Source organism: Pithys albifrons, chromosome 10, assembly GCF_047495875.1.
Source record: "Pithys albifrons albifrons isolate INPA30051 chromosome 10, PitAlb_v1, whole genome shotgun sequence".
Taxonomy (NCBI): domain Eukaryota; kingdom Metazoa; phylum Chordata; class Aves; order Passeriformes; family Thamnophilidae; genus Pithys; species Pithys albifrons.
This window is the reverse complement of record NC_092467.1, coordinates 2854649-2876594: the sequence shown is the minus strand read 5'-3', so window position 1 is coordinate 2876594 and position 21946 is coordinate 2854649. Positions and strand designations below refer to the sequence as shown.

General features: G+C 48.1%; 2 protein-coding genes across 6 annotated transcripts in view; one reads left to right on the top strand and one right to left on the bottom strand.

The window, feature by feature from the left end:
- Positions 1-329: 329 nt before the first annotated feature.
- ODR4 (odr-4 GPCR localization factor homolog) lies at positions 330-20089 on the bottom strand. Of its 3 annotated transcripts, none has more exons than XM_071565405.1 (14): positions 20016-20089; positions 17759-17884; positions 17527-17658; positions 16694-16789; positions 15529-15635; positions 14782-14818; positions 14510-14650; positions 13865-13960; positions 13311-13376; positions 11944-12072; positions 11192-11282; positions 8697-8882; positions 2540-2632; positions 330-1509 (listed from the first exon to the last, which is right to left on the bottom strand). In XM_071565405.1, exons 2-14 carry the CDS (start codon positions 17855-17857, stop codon positions 1442-1444), a joined length of 1341 nt encoding a protein of 446 aa, XP_071421506.1. In that variant the 5' UTR covers positions 17858-17884; positions 20016-20089; the 3' UTR covers positions 330-1441. The 3 variants fall into 3 exon arrangements, with proteins under 3 accessions (XP_071421506.1, XP_071421505.1, XP_071421507.1); XM_071565404.1 differs by having other exon boundaries at positions 19998-20078; XM_071565406.1 differs by lacking the exon at positions 17527-17658 and having other exon boundaries at positions 19998-20078.
- A 293-nt stretch (positions 20090-20382) lies between these two features.
- Positions 20383-21946, top strand: part of TPR (translocated promoter region, nuclear basket protein) — a 38311-nt gene continuing 36747 nt past the window's right edge. For all 3 annotated transcript variants that reach the window (XM_071565810.1, XM_071565809.1, XM_071565808.1), the window contains exon 1: positions 20383-20544. In XM_071565810.1, coding sequence (XP_071421911.1) covers positions 20394-20544 — 151 coding nt within the window. In that variant the 5' untranslated portion in view covers positions 20383-20393. The remainder of the gene's footprint in view (positions 20545-21946) is intronic.

Below are 21946 nucleotides of genomic sequence, written 5' to 3'. Positions count from 1 at the left end.
GTTTTTAAACCACCCCCATTTTGAAGCATGTTACCAAATGAATCCCAAGTTTTGGATAACCCTCAGCCTCCCCTGGATAAAGGGCTGTGCTTGATGCCATCTGCCTTTGGATCCCACCCACTGGCACAGATGAAATGCTGTTATAAACCCCAGACCTGAACCCAGTGCCCCCATTACAACACTCACCTTCCTCCGCCAGGTTGTACTTGAGCAATGCCAGGCACAAAAGGTCAACACTGTGTTTCAGAGTACACTTACAAGACTAAAAGAAGCTCTTTTTTCCAAACATGTAAAAGCAGAAAACACAGATGAGGCAATAGCACTTAAGACACCTTTCTCACAGTTGCCTTTAATGAAAGTATCCCAGTACATCCTTGATTATGCTTTAGAACCAAAGTGTTTATTTTTCCTTTGTGTTCCAGTGCCTTGAAACAACAACTACAAAAATATTTGCAGTGGTATTAAAATGCCTTAAAATCTGGAATTCTTTTCTGTTGTAGTTCAGGTCCAAGTAAACATCACATTTCATACACAAATAAACTTTATTAACCTTCCTAGAATCTTCCCTCCTTCCACTCTCCTCCATAGCAAGTAAACATGTTACAGCCCAGTGTATCCTGGAGAACATCTTACAGTGGAAAGCTGTCTGTATATAGCCTAAAAATCCTGATTAGCAATAATTTGGACAACTAGTATGTACCTACAAGATAAACCACAAGGGCTGTCTATGTGTAGCTGTTGCTTAAAGAGTTAATATTCCAAGAGAACAATGATTGAATTGGACCTGGACAGAGAAATCCTCACCAAGAGGCACTGGGGAAAAAGCAGATCTATGTATTTTAGTGATTTCTGAGTTCTCCAGGTCCTGAACTGAAGTATTTACAGGCTGCCTTGGCCAAGTCCTGAAATTTCTAGAAGCTATTTCTATACCTTTTATGCTAGCTAACCAAAATTTTCTGAACCAATGCACATGGTGAAATGATGGCTTCACTAATTCTAATTCTTCCCCAAGTAATTTTCATGAGATGAGATTTCTCTTGGCAAATTAAAGCAGACATTGTCATACCAGGTAACTACACTAGTCTTACCCATAGCCTGAGAAACACCAGGAGCAGCAGCACTTTTGCATTAAAGGAGCCACTAGGAAGAAAATGAAGCTTCTATATTTGTTTTGAGGGATCTCTCTAAAAAATAATATTCACTTAAATGGTTCCACAGGGTTGGTTTCTTGTAAACCTGATTCGTCTTCTACTTGACTCTGGAACTGCATAATTCTACTTGATACATTAAGTGCATGCTGGGACAAGGTAACTGATCCTACATTGATATTGCACATTTTCCTGGGGACATTTAGGCAACAATTAATTAGCAATACATTAAATCCAGCTGGTTTCCATCTTGCAGAGGGGCAACACTTCCCAGGAGCTCCGGAGGCTGCACTTCAGTCACTGAAGTAGTTGAAAGAGAAGATGGATGCCAGAAGTGCCACAGCAGCTGCCACCACCACACCTGGAATGCCACAGGAAACAGCAGTCAGGGCAGGGAGGGGAGGGCAGGGGCAGGGGCAGCTGAATGAGGCCCAGGAGAAACCAAGGAGCCACACAAAAATTGCTTGTACCAGGACAAGGCTCTTCCCCCAGAGGGTGGTGGGCACTGACCAGGCTCCCCAGGGCAGTGGGCACAGCCCCAAGGCTGCCAGAGCTCCAGGAGGGTTTGGATGATCCTCTGACGGACAGGGTGGGATTGTTGGGGTGTCTGTCCAGGGGCAGGGCTTGGACTGGATGGTCCTTTTGAGTCCTTCCTACCTCAGGACATTCTGTGATTCTCTGAACTATCTAACATTACTAAACCTGAGTTTCAAGCCACAGTGTCAGATAAAGAAATGCTAAAAGCCCCACATGACATCTCCAATCAAAGCAGGACCCTCCCAGAGATCCAGCTGGCACTTCTGTAGTACCTTGGCCATGTCCTGGCCCATAAAATAAGGCACCAACTCCATTCTAGGAATCAGACTGGGAAAAAATAGCGAAAAAGTTTAAGCTTTCAGAAACAAAAGCTATTAAGTCTTTGCTGTGCAGCACCACATCTGCTCTGTAGGTCTCTGTAGCACAAGTCATTTCCCTGTTGATTAATGTGCTCATTACTGATGCAGCTGAGAAGACACACAAAAAAACCCCAAACACTTGAGTGATGATTCAAGGAAAAACATACATCTAAAGCAAACACACTTCCTGCTGCTGTTTAATCTTCCAGTTACAATGTTCTACTTCAAAGAATGAACAGAAGATAGAAGTTACTGCTTTGTGGATCAAAGTATAACTGTTTTAACACAAGAAGACTCACAGCCATGAGAACTGTACCAAGAGCAGACAGGTCTGTGAGACTGGACGAGGCAGTGCCATGGAGAAGCAGGAACAGAAAGGAGAGTCCTGTGGCTGCTGTTCCCTGAGTTACTGAGGCTGGTAATCAGGATGCTGTGGGAACTGACAAAAAGGGCAGGTTCTGCACTGCCAGAGCAAAAACCTGGGGAGCAACATACCCATGTTTTGCTGAAGCTTCAACAGCAACGTTGCTTTTGTCAGCTGTGTCTGTTGTGTGTCCTCCAGGGTGTCAGGAACTGGACAAATATCGACTGCATGGAAAGCAAGGGAAGAAGTAAATAGCAGGGGGGAACCCAGCAGTTGTGTTCTACAATGAATCCATGCAGGAGGCCAAGAACTTCATTATCAGCTCTACAGAGGGAATTTATGGGAGAACTAACAGCAGCAACAGCACAGTGCTAAGCTGTTCTGTATGGGTGGAAGAGTAAAGTTAAAGAGACAGAACACATTTGGGGAGGAGTTCCTCTTCCAACTCATTTTCCACACCCTGCTTTCATGGTAACATACCCAGCCCTCTTTCCACAGCCTGGGGAGCATTTGACTGCCGTGAGGGGGAACCACCAAAATTTACCATCAACCACTTTCCAAGCTCAGAGTTTCCCTTCAGAGCCACCTGCAAAGCCACTGCCATGGAAAGATGAGCCCAGCGTCCCCTCCCTACCCAACAGCCAGCAGTGCATTGTTTTCAAACCACAGACATTTCTTTTTGAAGATGCCATAAAAATACCCTTTCAGAGCAGGCACAGAGGACTCATTCCCCTTTGGAATGATTACTAATTCCTTAGTCTGCTCAGCCAGCATGTGAGAGAGCTTGGATCTATTTCCAGACAGATGGGATTCAAATCTATATCTATTTCTTCTCTTAAGATTTCCCTAATCACTTGGCTGTACCCAGACTGTTAGAGAGGGTGGGGAGAGAAAGAAGGGGATTAATCTCCAGTCCTGCAGCTGAACTGGTCATGCCACACAGAGCCAGTGTGGAATCCCCAGCTCAGTGCTGTGGTTCCTTGGTGGTGGTGGGCCAAAGGCCTTCAACCTGCATTCCCATTCCCAGGACAGCTTGTTGAGGCATCATGAGTCAAAAATTTGGATTACAATTCAGTAGCTACAAGTGCAGGCACCTTCTGGACAAGCAAACAGTAAAGGAAAGTGTTTGTGCCATTGCAGGGAGAGCTGGATGTCTCTGGCAAGAACAGGATGGGCACACCGAGATAAGAGACCAAGCCTAAGAGATTGTCCAGAAGACAAAGAAACCCCCAACAGTGCCACATGCCAAGGTTCAGAAGTCCATGGAACACTGATCTAAATAAACACAGAGCTCCCATTTCCACAACCACACGGTAGGGTTGTCCATCAGCTATAACTTACAAATTACATACTTGAGTAATAAGGCACATCCTCTGTATGATTCATATGCAAATGATTCACAGAGCACTTTCTCTATCATTAGCCCTGGTGGAAATGTATAATCTAGACATGAGCAGAAAGGTTCTTTCTGTCATCTCAGATGAGTCATGTGGGATGGTTGTCTTCAAAAGCTTCTGAAATCAAACCTGGACAGGACTTGTTACAGAGGAGCACTCAAACTAGACTTGCAGGACCTGCTTCAGCCTTTTTATCCCTAAACCCAGGGGGTTTGTGCAGGATGTGCTGCAGCCCAGCACAGACCTGTCTGGTATGGAACTCAACAAGCCAGAGAGATGTGCACATATCCAGACACACACACAGGTACATACAAAGCACAACATCTCTCTGCAAGCTGCACATACACTTAAAACCAAAATACAAACACAGTGTTTCAATGCAAAGTGTGGCTTTTTGAAGAGAAATTATCAAATATTGTTGAATCCCACTAGTCCTCAATGAGGCCATGGTTTCATAATTGTTTTTTCTGTGCCAAGGAAAACACACTCTCAGCTGCCTAAAATATGAGCAGAAATGTTCAGCTCGAGCAGAGGAATCACTGTTGCAATACAGCTTTTCAGCAAACAACTACAACAGTGAGAGCACCATATTCTGTCCAGAGTTCTGAAGTCCCTAAAATATATCACCTAAGTATTTTTGGTGTCACTTCTGAAGCCCAAATCCAGCAGGTTCCTTTCTGCCTTAGCTCTGATGAGCAGGTAGGATGGTCTGTGCTCTCTGTGTTTCTTTGTGCCTCCCTCAGAACTGCTGTGCTTTTCTGCAGGCACCTTTGGAAGCTGCACATCAAGGCAGCTGCACATTCCTCTCTTGCTCACAAGGAAAAATATAAAAAAAAAAGGAAGAAAAAAGACAAAAAAGCCACCTTTGAGGTATTTAGTTACCTATTTCTGCCTTTCTGGAAGACCTGCACGTGTAGCAGCTGTAGCACAAATCACAAAGAGTTTTCATAGCAGGTGTTTTCTATTACCAGTTCTATGAATCCTTAATTCTTCATTAATTCTTCAATTCCCCAGCAAAGGTGGGGAAGTGATTACCACTGCTGGCCTTATTTCTGTCCATCTCCACCCCCTGCACCAAGGAGGAGAAGGGATTAAGTAAAGCCAATCAGAAATGCAGAGCTTTCAGTTGCCTCTTTTAAAGCTCTAAATACCTTGAAACTGCAGTGTTAGAGCTATTTGTGTCTTTCATTTATAAATAGCTTGGGGTTTACTTTCCATTTTTCATGGCACCATTTTAAAGCATGACCCAGTAGTGTCCTGACTGGAGAGCTGTCCAGGGAATCAAGAGAATAAAACTGTAGGAAACAGCAGCAGAGGCCAAGCTCAGGAAGCACAAAATTCCATGTTTTGACTAGAAGCTGTTTAAGAATTAAACATTTTGCCTACACTGATTAGATGCTCTTCTTCCCAAGTGCACATCTTAGAGAGCAACAAAAAGAAATGACTTCCAAAGCCTGCTTGTGTTCTTGAATTTTAGCCAAGTTCTCAGTAAACTTTTCCCAGAACCTCAGCACAGAGTGAATGCAAGGTTGGTGCCTCAGACCACAGAAACTGTGACTCAAATAGAAAGGCTGATGACAAACCAATTTCTGAATATTGACTATTATTAATAAAGACAGAGAACCAACACATGCTCCCCAAAGCCTTCACACAAAGGAGACTTCCATGTCCCATCAGGCCACAGCAATACTCAGACACTTCACACCAGAGCAGCCATACAAATCAAATGGCATAATTAATGCTTTTTCTTCAAGTGCAGAACACTTTTCTTATACACTTAATGGGTCTCATTTTTAAAATGACCTTCCTGGTGTGGGAGAAGTGTATAAAAAAATTATCATTTCAATAAACCCCAAGTTAATGATGCCACACCAATAGTTATCAGAATGAACAGCACTGTGCTGAGAGCATTATTAATATAATTGCTATTAACAGATCCTGTTCTATGAACAATCTCTGTGGTGTTTTCCAGGACAAGGCCAGGTTTTCCTGAAATCCTATTTGTATGTTTATAATTCTATGCACTCACTTTATTTTCTGGGGCTTTACTTTTTTTTAAGAAAACATTGCATGTTTTTCCTTCTCTCCTCTGCACTTACTTTATTTTCTGGGGCTTTATTTTTTTAAGAAAACATTGCATGTTTTTCCTTCTCTCCTCTGCACTTACTTTATTTTCTGGATCTTTATTTTTTTAAGAAAACATTGCATGTTTTTCCTTCTCTCCTCTGCACTTTATTTTCTGGGGCTTTATTTTTTTAAGAAAACATTGCATGTTTTTCCTTCTCTCCTCTGCACTTACTTTATTTTCTGGGGCTTTATTTTTTTAAGAAAACATTGCATGTTTTTCCTTCTCTGCTCTGCACTTTATTTTGTGGGGCTTTATTTTTAAAGAAAATATGCACTTCCTTTATTTTAATATTTAATTTTAAATTTGCTTTTGTTTTGATTAAAGAGTATAACCCCCCCCCTCAAACTCTACAACCAGCAAGACCTCACAAGCTCATTTTGTGGCCATCCTTTCACACACACACTCTTGGCCTCAGTCCTTGTGTCAGTGCTGTCAGTGTGAAGGTGTTTCCTTCCTACCTGCAGCTCACACAATAAAGCTCACCTGAATCATCTCCCCTCCCTCCCACACCTACATCCACTGCTACAACACCACCAATTTGCCTCCCTAAGTTACTCTGGTTCCCTAAAGCTCAGGAGTAATTAGCTGTAAGAGTATTAAAGTTGCTCTAATAATGCCAGGGAGATTTTTATTGGCTTTCCTGTTTTCCTTGAGGTCCCTGAGCTGTGGACACCTCTGACTTCTCCACAGGATGAGTCAGTTCACAGGTTCAGTTAAAGCCTGGGGGGAGACTGATTCATTTAGAAAGACAAAGAGTTTATGGTGAGCTCTGCAATCAAGAAACTCAAAACCCCTCCAAGCAAACAAGTAGGTCAAGGAGAGTATCAATACTCACAGCAAGTCATGCTGCACCTCCCAGCTTTTGTCCCTAAATCCCAACACCAAAAAGTGTTCACAGCTCTTTCCTGAGAATTAATGTTACTCTTTTTAAATTTAAATTATACAACTGTGACCTGCAGCTCATATCTTCACATTAATGAGGGGGAAAAGAGGGAGAAAAATCTCTTCCATGAGCTCACAGGATGTATTATTTGAAGCAGTTCAATCTCATTTCTACATTAAAATCAACATTGCATAGGAAAAAAAAAACCAACAGGGAATGATGTAAACCAGGAATATTCAGGGAAAGGAAAATAGGAACTAGATTACAGCAAAATATCTGTGTTAAAGGGAATATAATACAACACCTTGTAATCAGGTCATAAACTTGTAAGACAATCAGTAGAAAATGAAAAGTGCTCTCAATTTTCATTTTGTGTTAATCACAAATCTTCAGTTTTGGGCACTGCCTTTGTAACACAAAACACTCACCAAAGAAAGGTATTTAAAAAAACAAAAAGGAGGTTTAGCATGAAAACTTCCTGAAGGGCACATTAGACCATATGTATTTTTTGCTAACAGATTTTTTAAAGTATTTTTTAATTCTGCAGTAAAAAAACGGTAGATTTGAGTAAATCACTTAATTCTAAGTAGTATCAGAACTAAACAGCTCTAAAAAAGCTGAACTACTGAAAGAATAAATATATAAAGTTTTACAGGCTTTCCTTACAGTTTATTTGCCAGTATAGGATCACCTCTAACTTATGTGCAGAGTAACACATGCAAACCCAGTGTGACCATCTTACTGCACCTCATGGAGCCCTGGGGGCCCAGATGATGCAGTGAAAAAGGAAAATATTTAAGAGGACAAAAAGAAGCCTGTTACAAGAAACACAGAAACTGCAAGAAGCTTTACTATTCTGCACAAATATCTTTAATTTGTCATTAGATATAAATCCTTAGAGTGTGATATGACGCAAACTGACTTTGGGCACATCCATGTCTGGGTAAAACTGCCCTGTGCCATCACCCAACATTTTGCTAAGCCATAGAATCACAGAATGGATTGGGTTGGAAAAGACCTCCCAGATCAGCAAGTCCAACCCTTGATCCAACCCCACTGTGATCACCAGCCCAGGGCACGGAGTGCCCTGGGCTGGTGATCACAGTGGGGTTGGATCAAGACATGGTGGATTCTCACTCAGTGCCACCTCCACAGAATCACAGAATCATAGAATGGATTGGGTTGGAAAAGACCTCCAAGATCATCAAGTCCAACCCTTGGTCCAACTCCAGTCCCTTTACCAGATCATGGCACTCAGTGCCACAGCCAAGCTCAGTTGAAAAATCTCCAGGGATGGGGAATCCACCCCCTCTCTGGGCAGCCCATTCCAATGCCTGAGCACTCTCTCTGCAAAGAAGTTTTTCCTGCTCTCCAACTTCAATTTCCCCTGGCAGAGCTTGAGCCCATCGTGCCCCCTTGTCCTATTGCTGAGTGCCTGGGAGAAGAGACCAACCCCCACCTGGCCAGAACTTCCCTTCAGGTAGTTCCAGACAGTGCTGAGGTCACCTCTGAGCCTCCTCTTCTCCAGGCTGAACACCCCCAGCTCCCTCAGCCTCTCCCCACAGCACTTGTGCTCCAGTCCCTTCTCCAGCCTCGTTGCTCTTCTCTGGCCCCGCTCCAGCCCCTCAATCTCTTGCCTCAACTGAGGGGCCCAGAACTGAACACAACACTCAAGGTGTGGCCTCCCCAAGGCAGAGTCCAGGGGAAGGGTCACCGCCCTGGGCCTGCTGGCCACTCTAGTTTGGATCCAGGCCAGGATCCCCTTGGCCTTCTTGGCCACCTGGGCACACTCTTGGCTCCTGTTGAGCTTCCTGTCACTCAGTCCCCCCAGGTCCCTTTCTGCCCCATGATGCAGCCTGGGCTGGTTCTCAGCTCTTTACCTGTGCTGATTTCCTCTGCTGTGTGGATGTCTTCAGCCTGCACAGCCTGATCCAACATCTCCCCAAAACGCTCCTGCACCTCAGCAGGCGTCTCGTCGCCGAACCTGTAATCGCTGAGCATCACGTTGGATCCAGCCATGGGCACAAAGAGTCTCTGAGGCAACACATGATACTCCCTCCCAAAACCTGCAAGAAAAGAGGGCAAAATACCAGCCAAAGAAAAGCCTTCCCACTTATGATAGGATTCATCCTCAGTCTCTGAGAATGAGGTAAAGCTACTGCAAAACAAGGGCTCAAGGTTTCCATGTAAAAATCCTGATTCCAGGCATGGCTTGTTTAGTTGTTGCTGTTTTGTGAAAGTTTTGGCTGTTACATTGATTTACAGCCTTACATTATTGGTCTCTACAGAAATACCCAAAGGAGCTCCAAAACAGACCATAAAGCTTCAAAGAGAGCTTTTCTCCTGTTTGGAATGAGCAGCAGAACCCCGGGAGAGAGGGAAGAGAAGGATTCCACCACCACGAAGTGCTGCACTCACCCAGAGCTGCAAAGCTTGGCTGCCACCTAAAGAGCAAACTCAAAACTGCAGGCAAAGGAAAAGGCTTTCCTTGGCATCAAAACACTCGAATTGCTCTTTCAATGACCTGATTTTTGGTTTAAACACGACAAGGTAACTCGACCCCACTGCAGTGACTTAAAGCACCCCCAGCAGGAGCTCAGAGCTCTGGTCTCAGCACGCACCTCCCCAGTTTTTAATGCAACCAAGAGGGGCAGTTTTATTTCCATCAGGCCACTCTGCACCATGTCGAGGTCCCTGCATGAAGCTCTGCTAAACTCAGGTTGATGAACTCAGCAATTACTAATAAAACAAGATCCACTCCTGTAAAAGACCCAAAACCTCTGAGATGCAGAGAAATAAGTTCAAGGGGCAGAGACAACACAAATAATACATTTGTATAGTTACAAAAAAACAGGATAATTCTTCATGCCTTAATTATCACATACAATGCCAATTTAATTTAATAGAGATGAACTACTGAATTTCAGGGCTCATGCCCACTACCACTTGTAACACAGGAGACAGAAAAACATGCAAGGCCACATCCAGCTCATTCTTTTAATCCTACCAAGTTTTAACATACTGCAATATTGTATGGGAATACCATACAGCGATTTAAAAAATAAAAATCTAAAATGTGCAAGTTGCAGTTGGGAATGTCAGTGAGGAGAATTCCAACTATAAAGTTTTAACAATTACAATATTTCCAACCAGTGAGAAAGAAGCTGAAATCGTATTTTATGGTCACAGGAATTGAATGTAAACCTGGTGTGAGAGCTGTGATGCCAAAGGACACATCTGAACTTGACAGATCTCTCCAGATTTAAGAAAAAGTCAAGGCTGTCAAGCAGAATCACAGAATCATAGAATCAATTGGGTTCGAAAAGACCTCTGAGATCATCGAGTCCAACCCTTGGTCCAACTCCAGTCCCTTTACCAGATCATGGCACTCAGTGCCACGGCCAACCTGTGTCTAAAAACCTCCAGGGATGGGGAATCCAGCCCCTCTCTGGGCAGCCCATTCCAATCCCTGAGCACTCTCTCTGCAAAGAATTTTTTCTGCTCTCCAACTTCAATTTCCCCTGGCAGAGCTTGAGCCCATCGTGCCCCCTTGTCCTATTGCTGAGTGCCTGGGAGAAGAGACCAACCCCCACCTGGCCACAACTTCCCTTCAGGCAGTTCCAGACAGTGCTGAGGTCACCTCTGAGCCTCCTCTTCTCCAGGCTCAACACCCCCAGCTCCCTCAGCCTCTCCCCACAGCACTTGTGCTCCAGTCCCTTCTCCAGCCTCGTTGCTCTTCTCTGGCCCCACTCCAGCCCCTCAATCTCTTGCCTCAACTGAGGGGCCCAGAACTGAACACAACACTCAAGGTGTGGCCTCCCCAAGGCAGAGTCCAGGGGAAGGGTCACTGCCCTGGGCCTGCTGGCCATGCTAGTTTGGATCCAGGCCAGGATCCCCTTGGCCTTCTTGGCCACCTGGGCACACTGGTGGCTCCTGTTGAGCTTCCTGTCCCTCAGTCCCCCCAGGTCCCTCTGCCTGGCTGCTCTCCAGCCACTCTGTGCCCAGCCTGGAGCGCTGCAGGGGTTGGGGTGGCCAAAGGGCAGGACCTGCACTTGGCCTTGTTGAACTCCATCCCATTGCAATCAGCCCATCCCTCCAGTCTCTCCAGATCCCTCTGCAGAGCCCTCCTGCCTTCCAGCAGCTCGACACTCCCTCCCAGCTTGGTGTCATCAGCAAATTTGCTGCTGATGGACTCAATCCCCTCATCTAAATCATCACTAAAGATGTTAAACAGGACTGGACCCAACACAGAAATTGTGCCTTTTGCTTTTTATTCTGCTCTAACCATACTGGAGTTTCCCTACACCAGCAGAATTTCCCACAACAGCCAAAATTCACTGCAAATATAAGATGTTGGGGTTTTTTCATTCCTTACTTTTTTTCTGAGGTCCTTCATTTAAGATCAGATCTTCAAACAGCATTTCACACCGATCACTCAGTGTGTTTATTATGTCTCTTTTCAAAGCCTGCAAGAACAAAATGAAATCATCTGTAATAAAAGACATTTGCAAATTTTTGACAAGTAAGAAACAACCCAAGTCCTTCAGAGATTTAACCCATGGTGAAAGAATAGTTTTCCCCAGAAAATAAAAACTAATGTGAATTTTAAGTCAAATAAAGAGAAGCCAACATCAAAATAATTAACATCCAGAAAGAAAACAACAAAGCAAAAATAAAAAGCTGAGGAAAAGTTTAGGAGTTTCAGGACTAGATCTGTCAACTTCCAGGCATTTAGCATTAAAACCAAACAAAAATAATCAGAAGGTATTGAGTCAATAAGGGAAAAAATTAATTACTGAGCAAGTAAATCTGAATTTTATCTCTACAACTATAAAAATATAGTCTGTAACTTTGTCATAATTCTAAATAATTCTTCAAAGCCTAATCCCTCTGACAATTTGTACTAAGATTCACCAGAGACTCTACCAATGGCAGAAACACCCTCTAGAAGTGAAAAAGGAAAGGAATCCACCCCACACACACACAGAGACTGTGTCTAAACTTCCATGTGCAAGGGATGAACATTTGGACTCCAGTTTGGACCATTCTGGCAAAGCAAAACCAGCATGGCAGATTTCATGCATTTCAGAAGAACTGTTTCTGCTGAACTAACACCCTTCTGAGTACCTGAATGGCTTCTTTAACCCTTGGCTTGTTGTTGTGGATGTAGGCTCTGCACTTCACAGCTCCCCTGAGGTTGATGGAGCCACTGCACACCTGCACTGTGGCTGTTGACCTGGCACTTGAGCCCTGGCCCTGAAAAACAAACACACTGCAGTTTGAGCTGCTTACCAAGCCACTTGTAGCACCAGTAACAAAAACCAGGACTAGGAAACTAACAGCACCCCTTCAGATGGTCACATACAACCCCCTTTTCCCTCATAATTTGTAACTCCAATTTTATTTTATTTTTCAGTTTGGTTAGATAAGACTGAAGAGTTCTTTTGCATTATGGAAGATGTATTTATTTTTTCAGATGTTTCAAATATTTGTGTCTACAGGCCTTCTAAAACTTTCCAGTGTTGTAATCCAGAACACTTCTTAAGACCCTTTTTCAACAATGAAGTTTTAATGTGTACTATGTAGTCAGTGTCACCCAAGGTGTCCTGGGAGTCACCCCATCAGTCAGTACCAAATTATACCCGTGGTCACACTCAGCACTGCATCAAACTGTTGCCTAGAAATGCTCCTCCTAATTACCACAACAATGAGTGTGTGCATGGGGCACTCTGGGCCAACACCTGGAAACACAGGGATGCACAAACTCCTCCTGCCCAAATCGAGTCTTCCATTCCCTCAGGAAAATAACCTGAGCACAACACACAGTAACATGGAATCTTTAAGATGGCATTTTACCCATTTCTGAACAAAACTTCGAGAATCCAGGAACTGCCTGACAAACAGGACAGGCTGTGCTGTGCACAGATGCCTACAAAGGAATGCCTGGACATGTTTGGACTGCAGGACTCAGTCTGGGGCACTGAATTTGGGGCTCATCGTGACCTCTGGCAGAGGGGAAACCCCTGGCACAGACCTAGCAGCTCCACATGGTGATTCAGCTGCTGGGACCTGTGCCTTAATCCAGAGCTGGTGACTGAGCTGCTGACAAAAGCCTCCAAGTGCATGTCCAAGGCAGCTGAGGCCAGTGGAAGTGTGGGGGTGACTGAACTTCAGATGCAAAGTCACCCTGAAATCAGTGCACACAGGTACATACAGCAATCCTACCACAGTTGGCACAACTTCCTTTCCATATCTTGGTTTCCAATCTGTGCAACTCATAGACAATGTGGTTATCAGACCACAAGAATTTCTAAAGGCATAAAATGTGCAGGTGTGTCAACAATCACTTTCATATTCAACACCTACAGGGGGAAAAAAGTCTTAAGAATAAGCAAGCTGGATTTCTTCACAGTAATTCAGAATGTCACTTTATTTTTTATTCTATTTTATAATGTAACAGTATGGTTGTACTTTTCAACCCACTAAATACTTACCAGCTGTGTCAGAACCTTGACATCACAGAACTGAGGGCTGGACTGAGTATTTCCTTTTAATTTTTTCTGAGGGGGAAAAAAATTCTTTGTGTCATGAAACAGGATAAAGTTACTGAATCAAGGCTCTTCACTATGGCATAAAATGTGCCTTAGTTTATAGCATTTAAGAGAGAAAAAATGCCACACAGGTGCCAGCCATGAGAATATAATTACAAAACTAAAAGGAGAGGTGGATTCATCAGCTCAACAAGGTGCTTCCACTCTTTGATAAGCACTCAGATCTTTGAAATCTCATCATCTACATTCACACCTCACTCATGTTCTTTAATAGCAGTATTTTGGTCTGACTTCATGTACAATTATTGTGTTCAAGTTGCCAGAGGAAGATGCAACTTGCAGCAATGAACACAAGCAGTCCAGAGGATCAGTGACCTGGAACGGGCCAATTAGACCAACAAATTCTGTAGAGAAGATGGCTCAGTCAATGCTTCATCACAGTGGAAGTGCCAACCACACAGCTGTGAGGGCTCAACTCCTTGCTGTTTGGGACTCACCTGCCCTTCCAGGAGCTCTGTATCATCATCTTTCACTTGCCCATTGATCAGGAAAACACTGTCTTCTATCTGCTTGGACCATCGGTTTAACCCATTCTTTAAAATATGTGAAAACACAAAAATCCCATCAGATCCTTTCACTAAAGGGCTGGGCAGCCTCACCCTACAGAAATACATCTTTCAACAGTTACTCCAAGTGAGTTTTAAAGTCTGAAAAAAACTGTCCCTATGTATTTCCAAAGGAAACCCTGAAACCCACGTTGAGAACACAGGCATTAAGAAGCAAGCACTGCAAAACACCGAGGGGCCACCCCAGGGATTTGGGGTTTTAGGGAGGGTTGCAGCCTACTGGAAGTCAATCTATAATAAAGCACTCCTCTACCTGGGTGTAACCTTTCACAAGGGGAGGCAGCACAGACATTTAACTGGAACAGTCATGACAACTGTTAAGTCACTTTGAGCAAAGGAAACTTCTCACTGAGCACAGCAGAAGAATTACATTTAAAAGAGGAGTAACTGCTAAACATTCTCCCCTGCTTTGCCCTACTCCTCTACTGCACTAATTATTCACATCTTTATTTCTCTCTCATTTCATTTTCAACAGAGAAATTACTGGTGTAGTAAGTGGTGCAGGCAGTCAGTCACCTTGGTGTTCTTCTCCAGGTCATGGTTTGGGGATGTAGCCAGGAGTGGAATGTGGATATTCACATTCACTGTGCAGCCCAAGGCTAACCAGGAAGCAGACAGAGCACTCTGGTATTTCCAGTCTGCTGGTTTACCTGAACTCTGAGAGCAGAGGAAAAAAAAAAGCCATAAAACATCTACAATGTCCTGTATAATTCAGATGGAGGTTTTGTTTTGGGAACATCCCTTGCCATGCACTAAAAGCTGTACCTGGCACAGGAGGATGAGCTCACCTTTGGATCTTGCACGTCGTAGGTTCGGCAAACTACTCTTTGCTACTTAAAGAAAAAGGTTTGGTGAAAAGCAAAAGAACAAGTAAAACCAATTCACAATTAACTTTGTCCTTTACTGAACTTCTTTGTTGAGCTAATTGATGCTCTGAAGGACGTTCTCACCTTTCGAGAGTGGAAAAAAGTGGAAAAACATTTGTCTAAAGCTCCAACTACCTCAGTGATGCTGTCCCAGCTCTTACAAATAAATCAAGATCAATATGTAGGGACAGGGAGAAGCACCAGGGCATCAATTTGCAATTTGTCCTTGTCTCTCCCTCCTCTCTGAGGAAAATCCTTTCTCTCCTTGAATCACCCCACGACAAAGAGACCCTGCACTCCTCTGCAGCACCAGAGCTGATCCCAGTGCCTGCTGCTTCTCCAATTCCATGGCAGTACCACTGGTAAGAGCAAGATCAAGGTGCTAAACAGTATTTTAGGTGTTCAATTTATGCAAATTGACAGGCTGGGGAAGGCATAATGTGATGCCACCACACAGACAAAACTAACAGCAAGAAATTATAGGAAATTTGCATGGATAAGAAGGTCAATAGTCTTACTCATGGCCTACCAGAAAACTTCATGATTTCACCTTGATCTGTGTCTATCTGAACTTAAACAGCTCCCTTCTCCCAGTTGCTCATTAGTTCAGCAATAATTACAGGTCAGGGGTAGCAGCCTCAGCCAACAAACTTTGCTCAAAAAGGATACTTTTTTGTAGCAGAACAGATTTGAAGAGCTGCTCTGTCTGAGACCTCCTCCTCAGCAGGTTTCCAGAGCCTTCTTTTAGTCAGGGACTTTTCCACTGCGAAGATTAGCTGAAGACCAAAAAATATTATAGATTTTTCCACAGAAATACACACTATTATTTCTGGAAAACAGCCTTGTACTAAAGTTTTAAGACCAAGTGATGTCAAAATTCTGTACCAGCAGGAAACACAGCTTACATGCCACCAAAATGTCATGTTAAAGGAACATTCAACAAGGATTCATAGGCAACTTCTGCACAGTGTAAGTGGCTTGTGAAATCCTAATTCCCACTCACATGGGCTTTTCTGCTTACAGCAATATTACAGCTTTCTGCCTATCCACTGAGGAGCAGGAAAGACAGCTGTGCAAAACAGCTCCTGATGAGAAGGAACCAAAGAACCACGTTTAGTTCAGCAGACACAGCTCACCTTTTCCAGTCCACTCCTAGTTTCAGTAAGCTCAACTGAGATGCCAGAATTGGATCTTGGACCTCAGGCTTCCAAACCTGCTCATGTTTAAATCACTCATCATGCTTATCTTACAAAAATGATAATATGAACATACATCTTCAGAGCAGAAACTAAATGTAGCACTTAATGCCCCAATATTGCAACAAAAATGCATTTCAAGTCTATCACACAGTTCCAAGCAGGTTTTACATTTAACCCCACACACCCAAGGCAAATAAACTATTTCTAGACAAGATGTTTCTTTTAAAGGAATAAAAATTATGGATCTTTCATTACTGTAAACATTTCTAATCTGAGCAATCCATTCAGACAAGGAAAGCCAACCTGCATCACAAGGATTTAGCTTAATATAAACACAGAAGATGCTCTCCCTGAGCCAGAATGTTCATGTTCAGTAAATACAGATAAACACAACAACTACAAATTCAGATTTGCTGTTGCACCAACAAACACCACAAGAAACAGAAATCAGGAAATAGTGTCCCACAGGACAGGGGTTTCTGATGTTTCAGACTCAGACCCACACAAGAAACCACAGTATTTGAACTTTCTGAAATAAAGCAGCAAAACAACTGTATATATTCAAGTCCACAGCAGGAAATTCCTCAGCCACACAGCTGGAATGCTCCTGCCTTCCCAGCAGGAATTGTGCCCACCTTGCGCAGAGCGTTCTGCCCGTCCTTTGACAGCTCTGGAGTGGCAATCATGAACACACCAAGGACCAGCAACCCTCCAGGGAGCATTCTGGCCACCTTAAACATGAAAATGGGCAATGAGGAACACGAATCAGCATGCAATAATCAAAAATAACTGATGAGACAGGTATGCATCAAGAGCAGAGGCTGGTTTGCACTCATAGGAACCTCTGCAATGTAGGAACACTTCCTACAAATCATAGAATCAGAGAATCAACTGGGTTGGAAAAGACCTCCAAGATCATCGAGTCCAACCCTTGAATGTTCTCCCCTCAGTCCTACCAAGGCTCCTGTCATCAAAAAATCTGAAAGCCTTAGAGGTTTAAAACATCTGTGCCCTGTGTGGTTAGGAAGGTTCTTGTGGGGGTGACAGTGAGCCTGTGGATCCTCTGATGTCTGAGGGAGTGCACCCCTAAGGAGGAGGGGCCACCTAAAGAGTGTAACAGACCCTGGAGCCAGCAGAATGTGCCCTCTGTGCTCAGCTGAACTGGCCAGCCAATAGTGTGATGACACACCGGATACAAGAGTAGATTAAAGGTGAAGCTGTAACTAAACATAAAGCTCTTTGTTCTCAGCCTTCTGTTCAAACCTTCTGTGCCTGCTGCTGCTGCCTGAACCTGTATCAGTCCCTTCTGATCATCATAACTAAACCAACTTCCCCTCTTTACCCCTACAGGTTCTTTCACTTTGAGAGACAGGCCTGAGACAACACAAGCGATGAGATACTTTGTGACCAACTCCTTTCCCTCCTGTCCCTCCCAGCCCTTTGCTCCCTGCCAGGGTGAGCTGCTGACCTGAGTGGCGTGTGTGGTGATCCACTCCTCGTCCAGGGCTGCCACCTGGGGGGGGCTGCAGGGCTGCTCGGGGGGCTGCTCTCGGGGCGGGGTGCGCACGGCGCGGAGCACGAAGTCGCGCTGTGGGGAGCACTGTGGGGGACCCCCCTGTCAGCACACCCAGCACGGGGCGGGCTCCAGGCCTGGGCACGGGGGTGGAGCCCAGGGCAGAGCTCAGCCAGGGCACACTGACCTGCCCCAGCAGCAGCCCGGTCACACGAGGCCTCCCTGCAGTGCTCAGCTCCGACAGGTACTGCCCCACGCCCTCCTCCACCAGGTAGGTCCTGCCCATGGCTCAGCGAAGGGCTGCAGTTCCAGCCTGCAAAACAAGGAGTCCATGAAGTCAAAGAAGGTGCACAGGCACCAGCAGGCACAGGGAAACAGTCCCAACAAAGATCCTTTAGAACTGCTTAGGTTGCAAAAGCCCTCCGAGATCATCCAGTCCAACCATTTTCCAGCACTGCCAAGGCCACCATTGTCCCATGTCCCCAAGTGTCACATGGCTTTTAAATCCCTCCAGGGATGGGGACTCCACTTGGGCAGCCCCTTCCAATGCTTGTCCATTTCACTGAAAAGGTTTTCACTCTATCCCCCCTGCCCCTGCCCTGGCCCAGCCTGAGGCCGTGCCCTCTCCTCCTGTCCCTGTTCCTGGAGCAGAGCCCGACCCCCCTCCAGCTCCCCCCTCCTGGCAGGAATTGCAGAGCCAGAAGGTGCCCCCTGAGCCTCCTTTGCTCCAGGCTGAGCCCCCCCAGCTCCCTCAGCCCCTCCTGCTGCTCCAGCCCCTTCCCAGCTCCATCCCCTTCCCTCCCTGCACACGCTCCAGCCCCTCAGTGTCTCTCTTATCTCAGAGGCCCAGAACTGCTCCCAGGATTTGAGATGTGGAACCACTGCAAGCAACAATTTCTGGCTACGTTATGTCTCATCAGAGGCCAGAATGGAAAGGACACACATTTCCATTCACACAAGGAACTCACTAATGCCTCCCTTGCACTGACACATGCCATGCACCATTTCCATTCCAATTCCCAAGGCATCTGTGGGCATTCCCAACAGCCCCCCTTGTGAGCCCAGGGGCAGGGGCTGCCCCAGAGCCCCCTCCCCTCCAGGCAGGGCTGGTCTGAAACCCCTGCACGCACCGAGGGCTGGAAAACAATTAGGCAGGAAAAGGCTGGAGCCCCAGAGCACAGGGAGGGAAGCAAAGGGCACCCTGAGCCTGCACGGGGGAGCCCACACGCCTCACCCCGGCCCCCACACACGGGTGCTCAGCACCCACCCCGTGCTCAGCACCCCACCCCCGTGCTCAGCACCCACCCCGTGCTCAGCACCTCCACCCCCGTGCTCAGCACCCCCACACACGGGTGCTCAGCACCCACCCCGTGCTCAGCACCCCTACCCCCGTGCTCAGCACCCCCACCCCGTGCTCAGCACCCCCACCCCGTGCTCAGCACCCCCACCCCGTGCTCAGCACCCCCACCCCCCGCGCTCAGCACCCCCACCCCCGCGCTCAGCACACCCAACCCACGCTCAGCACCCACCCCCGTGCTCAGCACCCCCACCCAATTCTCAGCACCCCCACCCCGCGCTCAGCACCCACCCCCGTACTCAGCACCCCCACACATGGGTGTTCAGCACCCACCCCCGTGCTCAGCACCCACCCCCGCGCTCAGCACCCCCACCCCCGCGCTCAGCACCCACCCCGTGCTCAGCACCCCCACCCCCGTGCTCAGCACCCCCACCCCCGTGACCAGCACCCCCACCCCCGTGCTCAGCACCCCCACTCCCGTGCTCAGCACACCCAACCCACGCTCAGCACCCCCACCCAACTCGCAGCACCCCCACCCCGCGCTCAGCACCCACCCCCGTACTCAGCACCCACACCCCCGTACTCAGCACCCCCACCCCCGTACTCAGCACCCCCACCCCCGTACTCAGCACCCACCCCGTGCTCACCACCCACCCCCGTGCTCACCACCCCCACCCCGTGCTCAGCACCCTCACCCCGTGCTCAGCACCCCCCACCCCCGTGCTCAGCACACCCCCCGCGCTCAGCACCCCCACCCCCGTGCTCAGCACCCCCACCCCCGTGCTCAGCACCCCCACCCCCGTGCTCAGCACCCCTACCCTGAACTCAGCACCCCCACCCTGCACTCAGCACCCACCCCCCTGGTCCCAGCATCCCCACAGCCCGTGCCCAGCACCCCTCCTCATGCCCGGCACCCCCACATCGTGCCCAGCACACCCACACTGGTCCCAGCACCCCCCCCCCAACTCCCAGCACCCCTACCCCGGTGCTCAGCACCCCCTCCCCACTCGCAGCACCCCCACCCCGTGCCCGGCACACCCACCCAGCGCTCAGTACCCACCCTCCTGGAGCCAGCAAGCCCTCCCCGTGCCCGGCACCCCCATCCCGTACCCGGTAACCCCAGTCCCACCCCCGTTTCCAGCATCACCGAGTTCCCAATTTCGGCTCCGCCGTCTCAGCAGAGCACTGAGGTGGCCATTGTACGTCATCAGCAGGCGCCGCGGCGCAGGAAGATGACACGCGCCAATGCGGAGCGCGGGAAAAGGGGCCGGTCGTGCCGCGCCGCCATGGCGAGAGTGGCGGAAGTGGCGGCTGCGCCGGGAGCGGTGACAGCGGTGAAAGCGGCGGTAGCGCCTCCCTGGCATATTCCTGGTACACGGGACGGCTCGGCAGCACCAGCAGCTTCATCTCCGCCCCGCAGACCGAGCCTCGGTGTGTTTCATGTCGCGCCGGCGCCACTCCCAGCATGGCGGCGGCGGAAGCGGAAGCGGCGGCGCGCGGGCGGGCGGCGCGAGGCGGCGCAGCCATGGCGGCCGTGCTGCAGCAGCTGCTGGAGCGCTCCGAGCTCGCCAAGCTGCCCCGCGCCGTGCAGGGCAAGCTGGAGCGCTTCCTGGGCGACCAGCAGGGCGAGATCGACGGGCTGCGCGCCCGCCATGAGCGCTTCAAGGTGGACAGCGGTGAGTGCGGGCGGGCGGAGAGCGCGGCGGGCCCGCGGGCCTGCGCTGAGGGGAGGCAGGGCCCGGCCGGGTCGGGGGCGCGCCCAGAGCCGCTCCCGCACTCTCTTCCAGAGGCCCTCCCACAAGCGCTTCCAAAGACCCTTCCAGAGTCCCTTCCAGAGGCGCCCCCGGAGTCCTTTCCAGAGGCTCCCCTGGAGTCCCTTCCAGAGACGCTTCCCGGAGTCCCTTCCAGAGACGCTTCCCGGAGTCCCTTCCAGAGGCGCTTCCCGGAGTCCCTTCCAGAGGCGCTTCCCGGAGTCCCTTCCAGAGGCGCTCCCAGAGGCTTCCCGGTGTCCCCTGAGCGCGGCGAGGCCGGGAAGGAACTGGGAAGGGTCTGGGAAGGGCCCTGCAGAGAGGCCTGGTCGGGTTTTGCCTCTCGCGTTGGCTGTCGGAGTCCCTTTGTTTTTTCCTTTGGCAAAGGAATATTGAGGGTCACTGTATCCGGAGTATAAAGAGCGGGGTTTGTCGGGTTTTTAGCAAGCATTGGTGTTGGGTGTGCCAACTGCAGGGCTGGGAGGGGCTGGAGCAGCAGGAGGGGCTGAGGGAGCTGGGGGGGCTCAGCCTGGAGAAAAGGAGGCTCAGGGGGGACCTGCTGGCTCTGCAATCCCTGTCAGGAGGGGGGAGCTGGAGGGGATCGGGCTCTGCTCCAGGGAACAGGGACAGGAGGAGAGGGAATGGCCTCAGGCTGGGCCAGGGCAGGGGCAGGGGGCACAGCAGCAGGAATTCCCTCCTGGAAAGGGTGGGCAGGCACTGGAAGGGGCTGCCCAGGGAGGTTTGGAGTGCCCAGCCCTGGAGGTGTTAACAAAAGGGTGGATGTGGCACTTGGGGTGTGGGTCAGGGGTGGCCTCGGCAGTGCTGGGGCTTGGCTGGACTCTGCTCTTGCAGATCTTCTGCAGCCCAAATGGTTCTGTGCTTCAGTGTACTCTGAGCTCATTGTGGAGCAGAACCAGAGCTTTGTGTACCCAGCTCTCAAACAGCCTTGGGTTTTACCTCTCTGCTTAATAAGGCCCTGGTGTGAAATGGTCCTGAGAGAATCAGTGTTTTTGGGTTGGTTTGGGGGTCACTTGGTCACAGAACAGTAATATCTGCAGAGAACAGGGGAGAAGAATGTAAGGCTGTGAACGGGTTAATTATTTGGGAATGTGTCACGCTCCTGGTGTGCTAAAAGTTACTCAGTGCAGTGCAGATTAAGGGAACCCCCAGATTTTAGCAGGAGGGGCAGCATTATCTGAAACTGTGAGGGATGAGACGAAGCAGGAGATGAACAAACACCCCTCAGGACTTCCTCAGAAGCCCATTCTGCCCAAGAGTCCTGATTTTGCTGAGTGTTTTACAGTGGAGCTCCATGACACAGTTACTCTTT